The following is a 15,096-nucleotide window of genomic DNA, read 5'->3' as shown; positions in this document are numbered from 1 at the left end:
CAGTACAGGGCAGAGTGAGTGCCCTGGGGCATCAGCTAAAATGATTCTGCGGCTAATTGTACTGTCTTTCAGAGGCTGTACCGTGCTCATTTTTAAAGCTAGAGTGAAGGTATGATATCAAATTAAACTAAAAAGACCGAATGAACATTGCTACCAAGCATGACATGCATTGTCGGGAAGGGGGCTAAATACCGCTCCAATATTAGACAAAAGTTTGGCAAGGGAAAAACGGGCATGGCCATATTCAAAGGGGTCCCTTGACCTCTCAACTCAATATATCTGAATGATAATGGGTGCTATGGGTACCCACAAGTCTCCCCTTTACAGACATGCCCACTTTATGCTAGTCCATTTTCTTGTTAAAAAAGAACATGCTTGTAAATTCAATTAGCCCAATTCATGTGTGATGAATCATGTTAGTCTGCATCATGATGTAAAGGTCTTTGCATGCTACATGTCTTGAATGTGTGGTATCTGGTATATGTGTGTTGAGGCTCTACTTTAGCAATACAGTCATGTAAATATGTCGTATTTATTGCCATAGTAAATTTCACTTTTTATGTGTGGGGAGGGGGGGGGCACTTCAAATCTCGGTCATCCAGGGGCATCACAGTGTTAATCTGGGCATGGTAAATAGACTAATAATAACTTTATTTGTGTGGCCGGCACCAGTCAGAATGCAACTCAAAGTGGATTAAAACAAGCAAAAAAAAAAGGACACAATAGAGAGCCAAAGTGAACGTCACTGTACCAGAGATTTTCATCCACCATTTATTTTCCCATAGACATTTCGTAAAATGCTTATAAAAATAGTTGTACCTGTTCAAAAGGATTTAGAATCGAGAGAGACCATAGAACCACTTAGGAATAGTCTAGGTGACAACCAAGTATAGTTTGGTGACAAGCTGGAGAGACAGTTGACGGTCGGAGAGACGGCACCCGGTACGGGATGGGTTTAGCACCCCAGCCTGGCTCTCTCGTGAGGGAGAAATCCACAAATGCTACGGATTAGCCTCCTGAAAAGCTATGTAAAGCGAGGTGCTCGGCGCAGGCGAATGACGTGCAGCGCACAGGCCTTCTCGAGGCATCCTCTCTGCACATGGTACGGCAGGGTAGGATTGCCTTTGTACCAAGTGAGGGTCTGGTGAGACGAAGGAGGAGCGCGGCCTGGACGCACCCACAGGGCCTTAGCCCTCCATGCACCGAAGGGTCTTTCATTACTGCGGTGTAGCACTAGCTCTATAGCAGCGGATTGGGCATGCTACCCTTCCGCGGGCAACGTTACAGACAGAGTAGGAAGGCTGATCCGTGAGCGGCTGCTTCCGGGATGCGGGTCAGGCTCTTAATCGGCCTCGGCTGGGTCTACTGGGCAAGGGTGTATGATGTTGACAGACCCGAAACACCTTTACCCCAGCTAACATCACTGATGACGTGTCCCAGCGCATGCTGTAGTATGTATTTTGAAACGTAGAACATTTCACTCGGACCAAAACGTAAAAAAAAAAAAAAATCCGCAATTTGTTTACGTTATGGTCCGAGTGAAATGTTATGTAGTCTCTCCTGTCCAGTGCTGAAGCAGGAAGTGATGTTTACTTTGGCTCTCTATTATGATCTTATCAAATTTACAGACCCTTGTCTTCTCTATAAGATTCTGCATGGCTTCTTTAAATGAACAGATTAAAGTAATAGTAATAGTAATACTAATAATCATACTCATAATCATAATCATCATAATAATTTACAAAAAACAGATTTGGGGATACATGTAATTTAATATATTGTAACGTATCGGTGATACGCCAAGGAACGGAGAGTTGTAGTTGGTACAGGGTCTTTATTCACAGGCTCCTTTAGCTCCTAGCAGCTAGCTTCACACAGCTAGCTCTACACACAACAACCGGTCTCGCTCACTCCATAGCTTGACTGACATCCGGCCACACGGCCGCTGGTCCTATATACCCCGTTTCCCCTAGGAACACACCCACACACATTAGTTCCTAGCTGCAGTTGAGACACTTCTATTGCACATCACATTACAGGTAATACCTGGATTACCTGGAACGCTACATACTCCTCACCCAACATTAGTCAATGCCCACATTGACACCCACAACCCACACATATCCCCCTGTACCAAAACACACCAACACTACATTTTTCGCATTTCCCCAAATAGGCTCTTATTTTTTCAGCACACTTTTCAATTTCCGTTCCACCACCACCATTTGCATTTCTTTTCATTTCTTCCCTCTTTTCCCATTCCTTTAAATTCAACCCACATTTCCGTTCACATTCCCATTCCAATAGCCCTTTTTTTTAACACCACTTAATTTTTCATTCACTCCCACCATCATTTAGTTACTTCCCATTAGCACCCTTTTCCCCCAACATTTTCACTTAACACAAGCCCCAACATTTACATTCCCTCTTTTCTCTTTACACACATTTTCAATTCAACCCACATACCATTTCAGTTCGACAATAACCCCAACATTTACCTTATTTCTCTTTTCTTCTTTACACATTCATTTAAACCACCATCATTTCCATCCCCCCTTTCAAAGCTTCTGTCCCACCCGAAGCACATTACAGTCAACACAGCGAAGGCAGTAGTCCCGCACATCCTCCTTCTGTTTGCCCCAGTAGTACATGCCACCGATGTTGCTGAGTGTCTCTTCGGGCCCATAATGACTGGATCCAAGGCCCTTATGTGCCCACCGTAGCGCCAATCCTCGCAGGCAACAAGGCACAAGCCACTGGAACCCCGTGCGTCCGTGCCCCTTTCTCTTCACAATCCCCTGATCCAGATACAGGTCCGGAAACATGCTCCACAGTCCCCTCGTGGCACCGGAACACAAGCGAATCTCCTCCACAGGGGGCCGGCGTCCGGCCGTTACCCCCTCGAGCACCGGACCGATATCCGCGTCCTCCGCCTGCCTGCGTCTCCACTCGCGCAAGTCGACCTTCCAGATGGCCATGTCGTCGTCCAGCTCTTGCACTCGCTCGTCCTCCCGTCCCGCTCCCCCAGGGGGCGGCGTGTTGAGGGCAGCAGGGCAAACACCACCGGCGTCGATCTCCACCTCGGCTCTTTGCAGTGCAACCGTGGGGGGTGTGTAGCGGTTAGGCTGGGCCGGTTCCCCCGGCGGTAACCCCCCAGGCTCACCCGCAGGCTCGAGTGTCGCTTCCCCGACTGCCACAGCATTGCAGGTGATGTCTCCCGCTTCCCTCGGGCTGTTCACTGCTCCGCTACTCCGCTGCTCCTCTGCCTGTTGCTCCGGCTGCTCCCCCGGCTGTGTGTCTCTTCCAGCGCCCACACCCTTAGTGCAGTCTCTGGCTAAATGTTCAGGCGACTGGCAAGTCCAGCAGAGTCTCACCTGTCTGCCGCCTGCACGTCTCTCCTCTCTCGCTGTCTTCCAGTCCCCGACAGCTTCTCGACACTCTCTAGCTAGATGTCCGATCGCTCCGCATGCCCAGCAGGCTCCCTGCTGTCCATGTCGTTGTCCCGCATACCCGGTCCGTCTCCCGGGACCGCCTCGGCACCACCTCGCCACGTGGCCCGGTTCTCCACAGCTCCAACACAGTCTATTTTGTGGTTCCTCCGGCCGTTCTCCACACTGCATTACCTCCGCGCTCATCAAATCCACCCGCTGCATAACTTCCCGCAGCGTCTGCATCACCTCTACTGCCCAGGCAGGAGTCTCTTCCACCAGCCGTCTGACTTCTTTCAACACACGGGCTTCCATGCCCGCCAGCATCGAGCTGATCTCCGTCGTCAGCTCCTCTTTTCTCCCGTTCGCCGACAGGCATTCTTCTAAGCGCACCATCACACGTGGCGCTCGTAGCAGCTAGCTCACACAGCTAGCTTGCTACTGCTAGGTCGCTCGAGCCTTTGATCTCCAACTTTTTCTCCGCCGTTCCTCCTCACTCTCTCCCCTCTCGACCGAATCAGAGGCGCTACCGCTTTACTGTCTGACACCAATGTAACGTATCGGTGATACGCCAAGGAACGGAGAGTTGTAGTTGGTACAGGGTCTTTATTCACAGGCTCCTTTAGCTCCTAGCAGCTAGCTTCACACAGCTAGCTCTACACACAACAACCGGTCTCGCTCACTCCATAGCTTGACTGACATCCGGCCACACGGCCGCTGGTCCTATATACCCCGTTTCCCCTAGGAACACACCCACACACATTAGTTCCTAGCTGCAGTTGAGACACTTCTATTGCACATCACATTACAGGTAATACCTGGATTACCTGGAACGCTACAATATTGTAACGAATCGCTTGTTCGCCAAGGAACCGGAGACTTGAAGTTGGTACAAGGCTTTTATTCTTGGCTTCACAACAGCACCTAGCAGCTAGCTTCGCTGCTAGCTCTACACGCACCCGGTCAGCTCGCTCACATAGCCTGACTGACTTCCGCCACGCGGCCGCTGGTCCCATATACCCCCTTCCCCCTAGGAACACACCCACACATATCAGTTCCTAGCTACACACGGAAACACCACAATACCTGCAATTACCTGGATCACTACAATATTATGTAAAATTATGATTACATTTTTCATTAAATATTAAATATTCATCCATTGTAGAATCGGACGATTCACCAGTATTGTTTGACCTGTGTTTTTCTCTCAATCTCTCTCAATCATCTCTCAGTACGTCCTAATTGGAGATTAGATTCAACTCTGGCAGATCGAGACTTTTGTAAATCAATAGCCATTGCTATAGATAATTTCTTATACTAACAAATAAATCAGACTCAGTATCACCATCTATCTTATGGGAGACTCTCAAGGTCGTGATTAGGGGAGAAATAATGTACACTGCAACTTGCAACAAAACCAGGAAGCTAAGGCAGGAACAACTCATAGTTTTTTGTTTTATTCTTATAGTTTATCTTGGCCGTTGTATTAGATAAGTCTTTCAGAAATTACCTTGTTCTGGCAGATAGGGGTGGCCGGGAGGGGGGTGGGTGGAAAAACAAAAACAAGAATTTGTGAGAAAACAATACTTTTTGTTGGGGGGGGGGGGGGTGTATATATATATATATATATATATATATATATATATATATATATATATATATATATATATATATATATATATATATATGTTATTATTTTTAGAGTTCGCTGTACCGTTGTACAGCCATACCTTTTTTAAGTGTGTTTAGTTTGAGAATCATTCAATCTAGTAGTGAAATTGTTATTTTGCATTTAGGCTATTTGGGGCAGGGGCGGGGCCGGGGAGCTCTCTGATTGGCTGAGACTGGAGGTTCGGTCAGTGGGCAGCTGTCAGACGTCACACCCTCCACCCCCTCCCCTCCCCTCCCCTCCCTCTCTCTCTTTCTCTTTCTCTCTCTCACACGCACACACAGACAGACAGACAGACAGACGAGTCAGACAGCCAGCCAGGCAACGCGGGACGCGTGTATACTTTTGCCAAGTTGCCAACCGCTCAGCTTACGGTAAGATCTCGGTGACTTTAGCATGCGAGGCGTTGCGAACCGTCAGCTAACTGTCAGCTGTATGTGACTGCTTTGTTTATCATCATACTGATGCAACGCCTTGAGATCCCCGGGCCCCACCACGGGCACGGCCACTGAATGCTACGATACTTCCTGCTGTAACTTCTCTCGTCCTTCTTTCCTCAGCGTGTCCCGTTACTGTAACGTAATACACTACTACTTATACTGTAGCCTTACTGTAACGTTAGGCTACTTAGTTACTGACGTGACTCACACAGCATCCATCCATCGTCACTCGAGTTAACGCTTTAACAGCCGGGAGACATCATTTCATCGGCCATTTATTTTCCCATAGACATTTCGTGAAATCCTTATAAATTGTGTGTGTGTGTGTGTGTGTGTGTGTGTGTGTGTGTGTGTGTGTGTGTGTGTGTGTGTGTGTGTGTGTGTGTTTGAGTGTGTGTTTGATTCTAAATATAGCTGAACCGCTTGGTTTCACCAAGTATAGGCTAACTATTTGTATACGCATTTTACAAAATGGGGAAATAAATAGCGGATGAAATATCTTGGTGCTTCATCCTGAAGCTATAGGCTAAGGCTATGTTGTGTGAGTGTGTGTGAGGGAATCTCAATTCTCAAAGTGGGGTCCTTGAGGGGGTTCCAGGAGGTCCCCTGCAACAAGGGGGATACTTTATGTTCACTATAATCCCATCCATAAGTAATACAATGACAGAATGACTGTTTTTGTTCATCACTTTCTGTAGTAAAACATCTCAAAGCAAAACTCTTATCAGAGGGGCGACACTGGGACAAAATCTTATCAGATAGAAGATTTTTGCTTTTAGATGTTTTATTACAGAAAGTGTATGAAACCCATGACCAAAACAGACAACAGTCATACATGCTGGCATTCTGTTACTTATGGACTGAAAATAAATCATTCCCCTTTTTGCTGTGGACCCCCAGAACCCCCCAAGTAAAGGACCCCACTTTGAGAACCACTGCAATAGAGTACTGCAGGAATGAGTCCAGAGTAGCACTTCTGGTTCGTAGGGGGGAAAGTGAATATGATTTTAATATGGGGATTTCAGTAAAATGCATGACATAAGGCCTGTGCTGTTGTTAACAAAAGTTTATGAAACTGTGAAGTTTGTGTTCAGCAAAATAATCGTCACAAATCAAGGACCACTTTTATGACTTTTGAAGGGTAAATGCATTCTTTTTTTTTAACTCCATTTTCAGAAAACGCTTCAAAAGTCATAAAACTGGTCCTCGTTTGTGAAGATCATCTTGCTGAACACAAACTTCACTGTTTTATAAACTTTTGTTAACCACAGACCTTGTTTCCTCACATTTTTTACCTGAAATACCCATACTAAAATCCCATTCACTTTTACCCTTACGAACCAGCATGGCGGTGATTTCTGGGTAAAAACACACCAGATGTGTAACCGACACTGAAGCAACGCTGAAGCGCAGAGAGTTTCATTTCAGCGGCCTTGTTAACAGGGGAGCCCGATCACACCGGCCGCAGCGTGTTGCCTCGCCTCGCGATGCGTGCAGCGAGAGTTTCGCGTCGGGTCTATTTTTGACCCGTGACACGAGCGGCCACGTGCAGCCTGGCATGAAGTCAATACAAGTTGTGACCGGCGCAGGCCAAAACAGACTGCTTCTGGTGTGAATTGCAAGGCTCTTGCTCGATGATTCCATGACGCGCTGCTTCTGCGATGCTTCAGGTGTGAACCAAGCGTAAGCCTACAAAAATACATCATCCCTGCGGTACTGTATTGACACATTTTAACTGACTGGTTTCCAAGTATACCTGTCTGCAGCCTGCAGAACGGGGCGGAGTTCAACATTGAATGTTTAATCTCACCCACCGTGGGATTAAATTGTCATTTGTACATTTTCCTCTTTTCTTGACTGTGTTTTCTGCATGCATGCGTGCGTGCTTGTGTGTTTCAGACGCTCTGTCCTGTTGTTTGAGCCGGTCTGGTGGCTTGTTGCCGAGGAAACACCCTTCATCCTCAACCAGGAAGCTCTCCCCCTCCTCAGTGACCCGGGCAGACTCCAGGTGCATGCTGGGTAGGCGGTTGGCGTACCTATATAGAGCTCCTAGGCAAGCAGCAGTCAGTCAGCCTGACCTGTCTCTGTCTGCAGCCTGACAAGTAATCCTCTAAACAGCTTTAGCGGCTAAGTTTGTCCTGGGCCACAGACAGCTCCAGATCAAGGTAGGTCTGTGCAGTATACCAATATGATAGATATGGTCATATGTAGGGGGCTGAGTATCGTTTGGATTTTAAGTAACGATTCCGATTCAGCTTAGCGATTCCGGTTCTTAAAGGGATAATTGTGATTTTTTTTAATGTGGGGTTGTATGAGGTACTTGCTGACAGTTAGTGTAGGCTACTACATGCAGTAGAATGCAGCCAGCATGGTCCCAGTTTGGAGAAATGGAGACCGGTGAGCAAAAACATTAAAAAAAAGCTTCCATACTGTTCACCTGGTGTAATCCAAGTCTCCACAAGCCCTGAGATGCCAAGTTGACTTGAAAAGACGTCATTTACACCCTGTTTTTAACTTAAATATATCCATATGTGCAGATGGAACGTGCTTGAGCACCTGGCTACAGCGCATATTACAGCTAAAAACGGGGTGTAAATGTTGTGTACCTCATACAACCCCACATCACAAAATATGAACTATCCCTGAAAAAACCTCACTGAAAAAACAATGCAGATTTATTTTGCACATGGTCTCACACGTCTGAAAACTCTAAACAGTTTTGCAGAGATTAATTTAGTTTGACAGTTATTGAGAGTTTATTTGAGTTCAGTTTGATGCCAGTGATGCACAAATGACATCACTGGACCACAACTTAACTCAAATCAACTCTCAATAACTGTCAAACTAAATCATGGGTGAGATCATGGGCAAAATACATCAGCAAAGTTCTAACAATTCTCTCTCTTTTTTTTTTACTATTACACAAGTCATATTCAGCCATATTCATATTATCATAACATTGTTTGTTGTTTATTATGAACGTTTAACTTTTTTGTATAGAATTTTAAATAAACACTTTAATTAGCGATCTGTGTCCGCCACTAATTTCAAGTATGTTCTGCACGCAAAATTTGTTTAGGAAACAATAAGCAGAATCAAAATTAAAATGTCAATCCCTTTTCGATTCCTGTGTAGTTTAGATTCCTTTGGAATTATAATTTTGGAACTGATTCTCGATGCCCAACTCTAGTGATACGAGTCTAGATATGGTCTTACTGTAGATGTTGGATATGGTAATATGGTGATATGAGACTAGATATGGTCTTAGATGTTGGATATGGTAATATGGTGATATGAGACTAGATATGGTCTTAGATGTTGGATATGGTGATATGGTGATATGAGACTAGATATGGTCTTAGATGTTGGATATGGTAATATGGTGATATGAGACTAGATATGGTCTTAGATGTTGGATATGGTAATATGGTGATATGAGACTAGATATGGTCTTAGATGTTGGATATGGTAATATGGTGATATGAGACTAGATATAATCTTAGATGTTGGATATGGTAATATGGTGATATGAGACTAGACATGGTCTTAGATGTTGGATATGGTAATATGGTGATATGAGACTAGATATGGTCTTAGATGTTGGATATGGTAATATGGTGATATGAGACTAGATATGGTCTTAAATGTTGGATATGGTAATATGGTGATATGAGACTAGATATGGTCTTAGATGTTGGATATGGTGATATGAGACTAGATATGGTCTTACTGTAGATGTTGGATATGGTAATATGGTGATATGAGACTAGATATGGTCTTACTGTAGATGTTGGATATGGTGATATGAGACTAGATATGGTCTTAGATGTTGGATATGGTAATATGGTGATATTAGACTAGATATGGTCTTAGATGTTGGATATGGTAATATGGTGATATGAGACTAGATATGGTCTTAGATGTTGGATATGGTAATATGGTGATATGAGACTAGATATGGTCTTAGATGTTGGATATGGTAATATGGTGATATGAGACTAGATATGGTCTTAGATGTTGGATATGGTGATATGAGACTAGATATGGTCTTAGATGTTGGATATGGTAATATGGTGATATGAGACTAGATATGGTCTTACTGTAGATGTTGGATATGGTAATATGGTGATATGAGACTAGATATGGTGTTAGATGTTGGATATGGTAATATGGTGATATGAGACTAGATATAATCTTAGATGTTGGATATGGTAATATGGTGATATGAGACTAGATATAATCTTAGATGTTGGATATGGTAATATGGTGATATGAGACTAGATATAATCTTAGATGTTGGATATGGTAATATGGTGATATGAGACTAGATATAATCTTAGATGTTGGATATGGTAATATGGTGATATGAGACTAGATATGGTCTTAGATGTTGGATATGGTAATATGGTGATATGAGACTAGATATGGTCTTAGATGTTGGATATGGTAATATGGTGATATGAGACTAGATATGGTCTTATATTTCTAGTCTGCCTGCTCAACCATGTGGCAGTGCGTGCGCAACCGCAGTTGAGCAATTGTGCCCCTCGCCTTATTATAATAGTGAGATGATCTTTGGTCCATATTGCCCAGCCCTACAGTATATTCAGGGGAGAAGGAGCCGGGGGCCCTGCCTCGTGGCCATGATGCAGATGTCAGACTCCTACAACCAGAAGCAGTCTCTGTTCCACGCCATGAGCCGCTTCACCAGCGCTATCAACAACATGGAGCAGACGGTGCTGCTGCCCAGCCTGCTGCGGGACGTCCCACTGCACCACGCGCCCCCCACAGAGTACTTCCAGGAAGGAGACATGTACGGCTCGTACATCCTGCTCAAGTCCATCCGCAACCACATCGAGTGGGGCGTGCTGCAGGGCAAGGTTAGTATAGCTTTGCATTTTTCACTTGTTTTTATTTTTATTTGGTTTTGAGTTTTTGTTTTCAATTTCTGTTGAGTTTGAATTAGTTTTTATAGTGGAGCTGAAATGGCATTTCGAGAGTATCTAATTTCCTTATCATGATGTATTACCAAGTTGCCCAGCCCCAGAGCAGGGAACCGTGCAGTTCCCCCCGGGCAGACAGACGCTTCCCGCCCGGGGAGAGTGAGCCGGCCAGGAAAGAGCCATGAGCCTGGTATATCGTGAATAGCAATATTCCTGGAATCCGAATTATAACAAGCCAATTACATATCCTTTGCATCTACATTAAACTAAGCTATTCCCTTTTTTAATGCCTCCACCGGAGATAGCCGTGGCTGGTGGCATTATGTTTTTGGGTTGTCTGTACATACGTCCATCTGTCTGTCTGTCTGTCCGTCCGTCCGTCCGATGCTCGTTAATGCGATATCTCAGGAACACCTTGACGGAATTGTTTCAAATTTGACTCAAACATCCACTTGGACTCAAGGATGAACTGATTAGATTTTGGTGGTCAAAGTTCAAGGTCACTGTGACCCAGGGTAGGAAATTAGCGGGGGCTTGGGCTTGGGGGAAAATGAACCCCAAAAAATCTAGAATTGCCCTTGGAACTGGGGTGACGGGGGCTTTTAAATGCCCTCATAAAATAAAGAGTTTAATACTTTCTGTATTTAAACATTATTCTGCATTTGCAAAGCGTGACTCGAAAATGGCCAACTAGGCATCCGTACAAACCCTCTCCCTCAGTGACAGGCAGCACAAGCTAGCTGGCCAGCTAGTTCACTCATGTTTTTGCGAAGTACATTAATAACATGCCAGACAATCAACAGTGTTGTTGAGATAGGAAATGGGGATCTTTAACTGTGATTGTTTATGAACTTTTAGAAATAAATTATGCTTGGATAAGAGTCATTGATTGGTCTGTCATGCTACATAGGTTAAAGTATTTCCCAACATTTGATAAAATTGCCCTGGAAATGATCCAAAATGCCCCTGAAATATATTTCAGAGGGGCAAAAATAGCCCTAGTTTAAAAAAGTTAATTTCCTACCCTGCTGTGACCTCACGACCGCCCGTTTCATGCTCGTTAACGCGATATCTCAGGGACGCCTTGAGGTAATTTCTTCAGATTTGGCTTAAACGTCCAGTTGGACTCAAGGGTGAACTGATTAGATTTTGGTGGTCAAAGTTCAAGGTCACTGTGACCTCATGACCGCCCATTCCATCGGATAAAATATAGGGATGATATACAGATTTGTGGCTTCTACAGGAAGATATAGCATCCTTTCACCACTGGAAGACCCGCGCTAAGTCTACCTTGGGTGGTTATGACATTATGGCTAATAATCAAAATCATTGCAGAATATCAAGGGGAAATACTCTTCTGGAACGTCACATGACTGTTGAGCTCTATACAACCACGAGGCAGTTCTTTCTAGTTTCATACCTAGTTTTAGTTATCTCATTAGTTTTCGTTAATGATAATCACCTTGTTGCAGGGTGAGGTGAACTCGGGCGTGACGCCGGGCACGGAGCGTGACCTGGAGCTCGAGGATGACCTGGAGAAGCGGTTCCACCTCCACCTCAGCGGACTGCACGCCGTTCTGTCCAAGCTCACCCGCAAGGCCAACACCCTCACCAACCGCTATCAGGAAGAGATCGCCATCAGAGGCTGTGGCAACTGCCAGACTGACACGAGACCAGACAGAGAATACCAATGATATTAAGATATATTTATTCTGTTAAGAGGGAATGTTGTGATGTCAAGGCCCGGGGAGATTTCTTTTTTCAGCACCCCGACCGACCAGGTCGGCGCTAGTGCAGTGACCAGGACTCATCCCCCACTGGTTACCCACCCGTAGACATGGCCAATTGTGTCTGTAGGAACGTCTGACCAAATCGGAAGTACCGCTGCAGGTTAACTCAAGATTTTGTTCGTTATGAGTGTCTTTAAACATTTAAAACATGAAAAAAGTGATTATTACATGGTATTTTCTCCCGTTAATTTGCTAATTCAGTCGTTCTGGTTGTTAGATATTGATTGTCATTTCACACGGTTGATTATCATTTGTTTATAATTGTATTGTTTTCTTCTGATTGTTTGCACTTTGGGTTTTGGCGCGTCTGTTCTCCCTGTCTGTTCATTTCAAAGCTATTCAGCATCTCACTATGAGAAATTATTGCAGTACTGCTTAAAAACAATATCTGTCAACAGGCCAAAATCATAGTAATGTGTGATAAAAGTCCATATATTTCAAATAATCTCATTTTGTGGGAGACTTGAATTAGTTCCTTTTTGTCGTGAATTCAGATGACAGAGTTGTCTTTCAAGTAGGGCTGATTGAAATCAGATAATCATGATTTTTCTTGATATCAATGTATATCACGATATGGTTCATGTATGCAAAATCGCATTACAGTAAATAATAAAATGAATGTTCATCTCATTGAACTGAATGGTAATGGTCAGTGTGATGTCAAACAAAACAGAAATATTCCTACCATAGGCTACCCCATTTTGTCAGTTTCTTTTTAAAGAAAAAGGTTGTTTGTAAAAAAAAAAAAAAAAAATAGTCCGTCTGTCTGAATTACTCAGTTTTACAGTAAATGTCAGGACTTTGACCTGGATTCATCAAGAACACAGCTAATTTCCAATATATATTGATTTTCAGCAGAAAAAAGTGGACAAAGTGTTGAGTATCTCTTTAAGTAAAATTTGCTTGTCATCAATTTAAACAGCAGAAATGTGTCACAACAGTACAGTTAATATATCTTCATATCATCACGATACGATTCCACTGAGAGACGATAATAATGAATTATGGGCCAGCCCTCATCTGTCGACAGCCGAAAACCCAGAGTAACTTGTCAGTCAGACAGTCAGCTCCACTCAACTTCATCACTTGTTTTCGTGAACGGCCAACTGTCGAGTGTATGGTACACTAAAGGAGCTAACAGTGTATGCTACACTAAAGGAGCTAACAGTGTATGATACGCTAAAGGAGCTAACCGTGTATGCTACACTAAAGGAGCTAACAGTGTATGATACGCTAAAGGAGCTAACAGTGTATGCTACACTAAAGGTGCTAACAATGTATGCTATGCTAGAGGAGCTAACAGTGTATGCTACGCTAAAGGCGCAAGCACACCTTTCCTTAGCATTTAGAAAATTCAACCGCTCTTATGATTCCCAGATACGTCCAGGTCGGAACCTTCCTAAGTTAAAAATACACTTCAGATGCAGCCCAGGCTTCAAATTGATGGTTAGGTGTAACGTTGGGTTCACGACTCGAGGAAATGACGAGGCACTGTGTGACTGATGGGGTCATCCCTATGTTCCCCGGGTCCTATGTTCCCCGCTTTTCCCAAATAGGGTCCTATGTTCCCCGCTATGTTCCCTGGGAGAGGTTAGGTTTTGGGTTAGGGTCTGGGGGAGGTTAGGTTTAGGCGTGGGGGGTGGGAGAGGTTAGGTTTTGGGTTAGGGTCTGGGGGAGGTTAGGTTTAGGGTTAGTGAAAAACGGGGAATATAGAACCCGGGGAACATAGACATGATCCCACTGTGATTAATTAAAGCTTTAAGAAAGAAGAAAACCAAACAAACTGTTAGATGTGGATCACATACAGAGTGTAAAATTATCATGTAAATTCCACATGGAGCTATGCATTTTTCTATCTAATATAATGTATATTTATCATTTGTATATATATACTGTATGTGGCTTGGCAATTAAAGGTTTTGATGATATCTATCTGGTTCAGTGACGTTCTTCTGAAGATGGTTCTGGTTTTGCTGCATTCAGATCGACTCAACTCTTTGAAACTTGTAGAACATCGTCATTTTGGAAAATTTGAGACTATATAGAAAATCATAAATGACATGTTAGATTTAAAAAATAAAATCTTTAGACATTTTATAAGTCTTAGATGTTTGCTTAGAATGTTTTTTACATTTTAGAAAATTAGAAACATTTCAGAAAATATTTCAGATATTTTAATTGATTTTGTGCATGTCCACTAATTTAATTGAAAAAATAAATTAAAAAAATCCAAGAATAATAGAGTAATCTGATGTTTTGTCAACAGTGTAACTCCTCCCATATGGTGTCATAGTGTTTGTGTGAAACACTTTCCTTTACTCTCTGAATTGTCTTTTTCCAGTGAAAGCAGATGGAGGGGGGTTTACAGGACGAAATAAATAAGTGGAATAATGAGCAGAGAGATCATTAATTATAGACTAATTAGTATTTGGTAATCGTTCCTCATAAAGAGCAAGAGCAGAATCTGATGAATGTGTTACTGTACAGAAGTATCATTTCATTGTCGATCACCGCCTCACTGCCGTTGTTGCTGTGGAAAAATCACACACACACTCAGAAGAGGATGCTGCGTTTTTTGTCACCAGAGACGCAGCTTTCTGTCAAAGGGAAACCAACACAATGACAACATATAACAATGCCACACACACACACACACACACACACACACACACACACACACACACACACACACACACACACACACACACACAGCCTGCTATTGTGTTCTCATGTTACAAACCTGTTGGTGTAGCTAAGGCAGAATGTATCATCAGCACTTTCTGTGTAGGCTGAAAAACACTCGTCTATCTTCTATCTATACAA

The 15,096-nt window shown here is 43.5% G+C and overlaps 1 protein-coding gene across 1 annotated transcript; it reads left to right on the top strand.

Moving 5' to 3' along the window:
• The first annotated feature begins 5,371 nt into the window (after positions 1-5,371).
• LOC310772806 (mid1-interacting protein 1-B-like) lies at positions 5,372-13,851 on the top strand. The gene is made up of 4 exons (XM_083632730.1): positions 5,372-5,474; positions 7,440-7,705; positions 10,134-10,420; positions 11,956-13,851. Exons 3-4 carry the CDS (start codon positions 10,184-10,186, stop codon positions 12,175-12,177), a joined length of 459 nt encoding a protein of 152 aa, XP_083488856.1. The 5' UTR covers positions 5,372-5,474; positions 7,440-7,705; positions 10,134-10,183; the 3' UTR covers positions 12,178-13,851.
• The last annotated feature ends 1,245 nt before the right edge of the window (positions 13,852-15,096 follow it).

The sequence above is a fragment of the Poromitra crassiceps genome (assembly GCF_964638095.1).
Source record: "Poromitra crassiceps genome assembly, chromosome: 3".
NCBI classification, from domain to species: Eukaryota; Metazoa; Chordata; class Actinopteri; order Beryciformes; family Melamphaidae; genus Poromitra; species Poromitra crassiceps.
The sequence above is the reverse complement of the archived record's forward strand: the minus strand, read 5'-3'. Positions and strand labels throughout refer to the sequence as shown.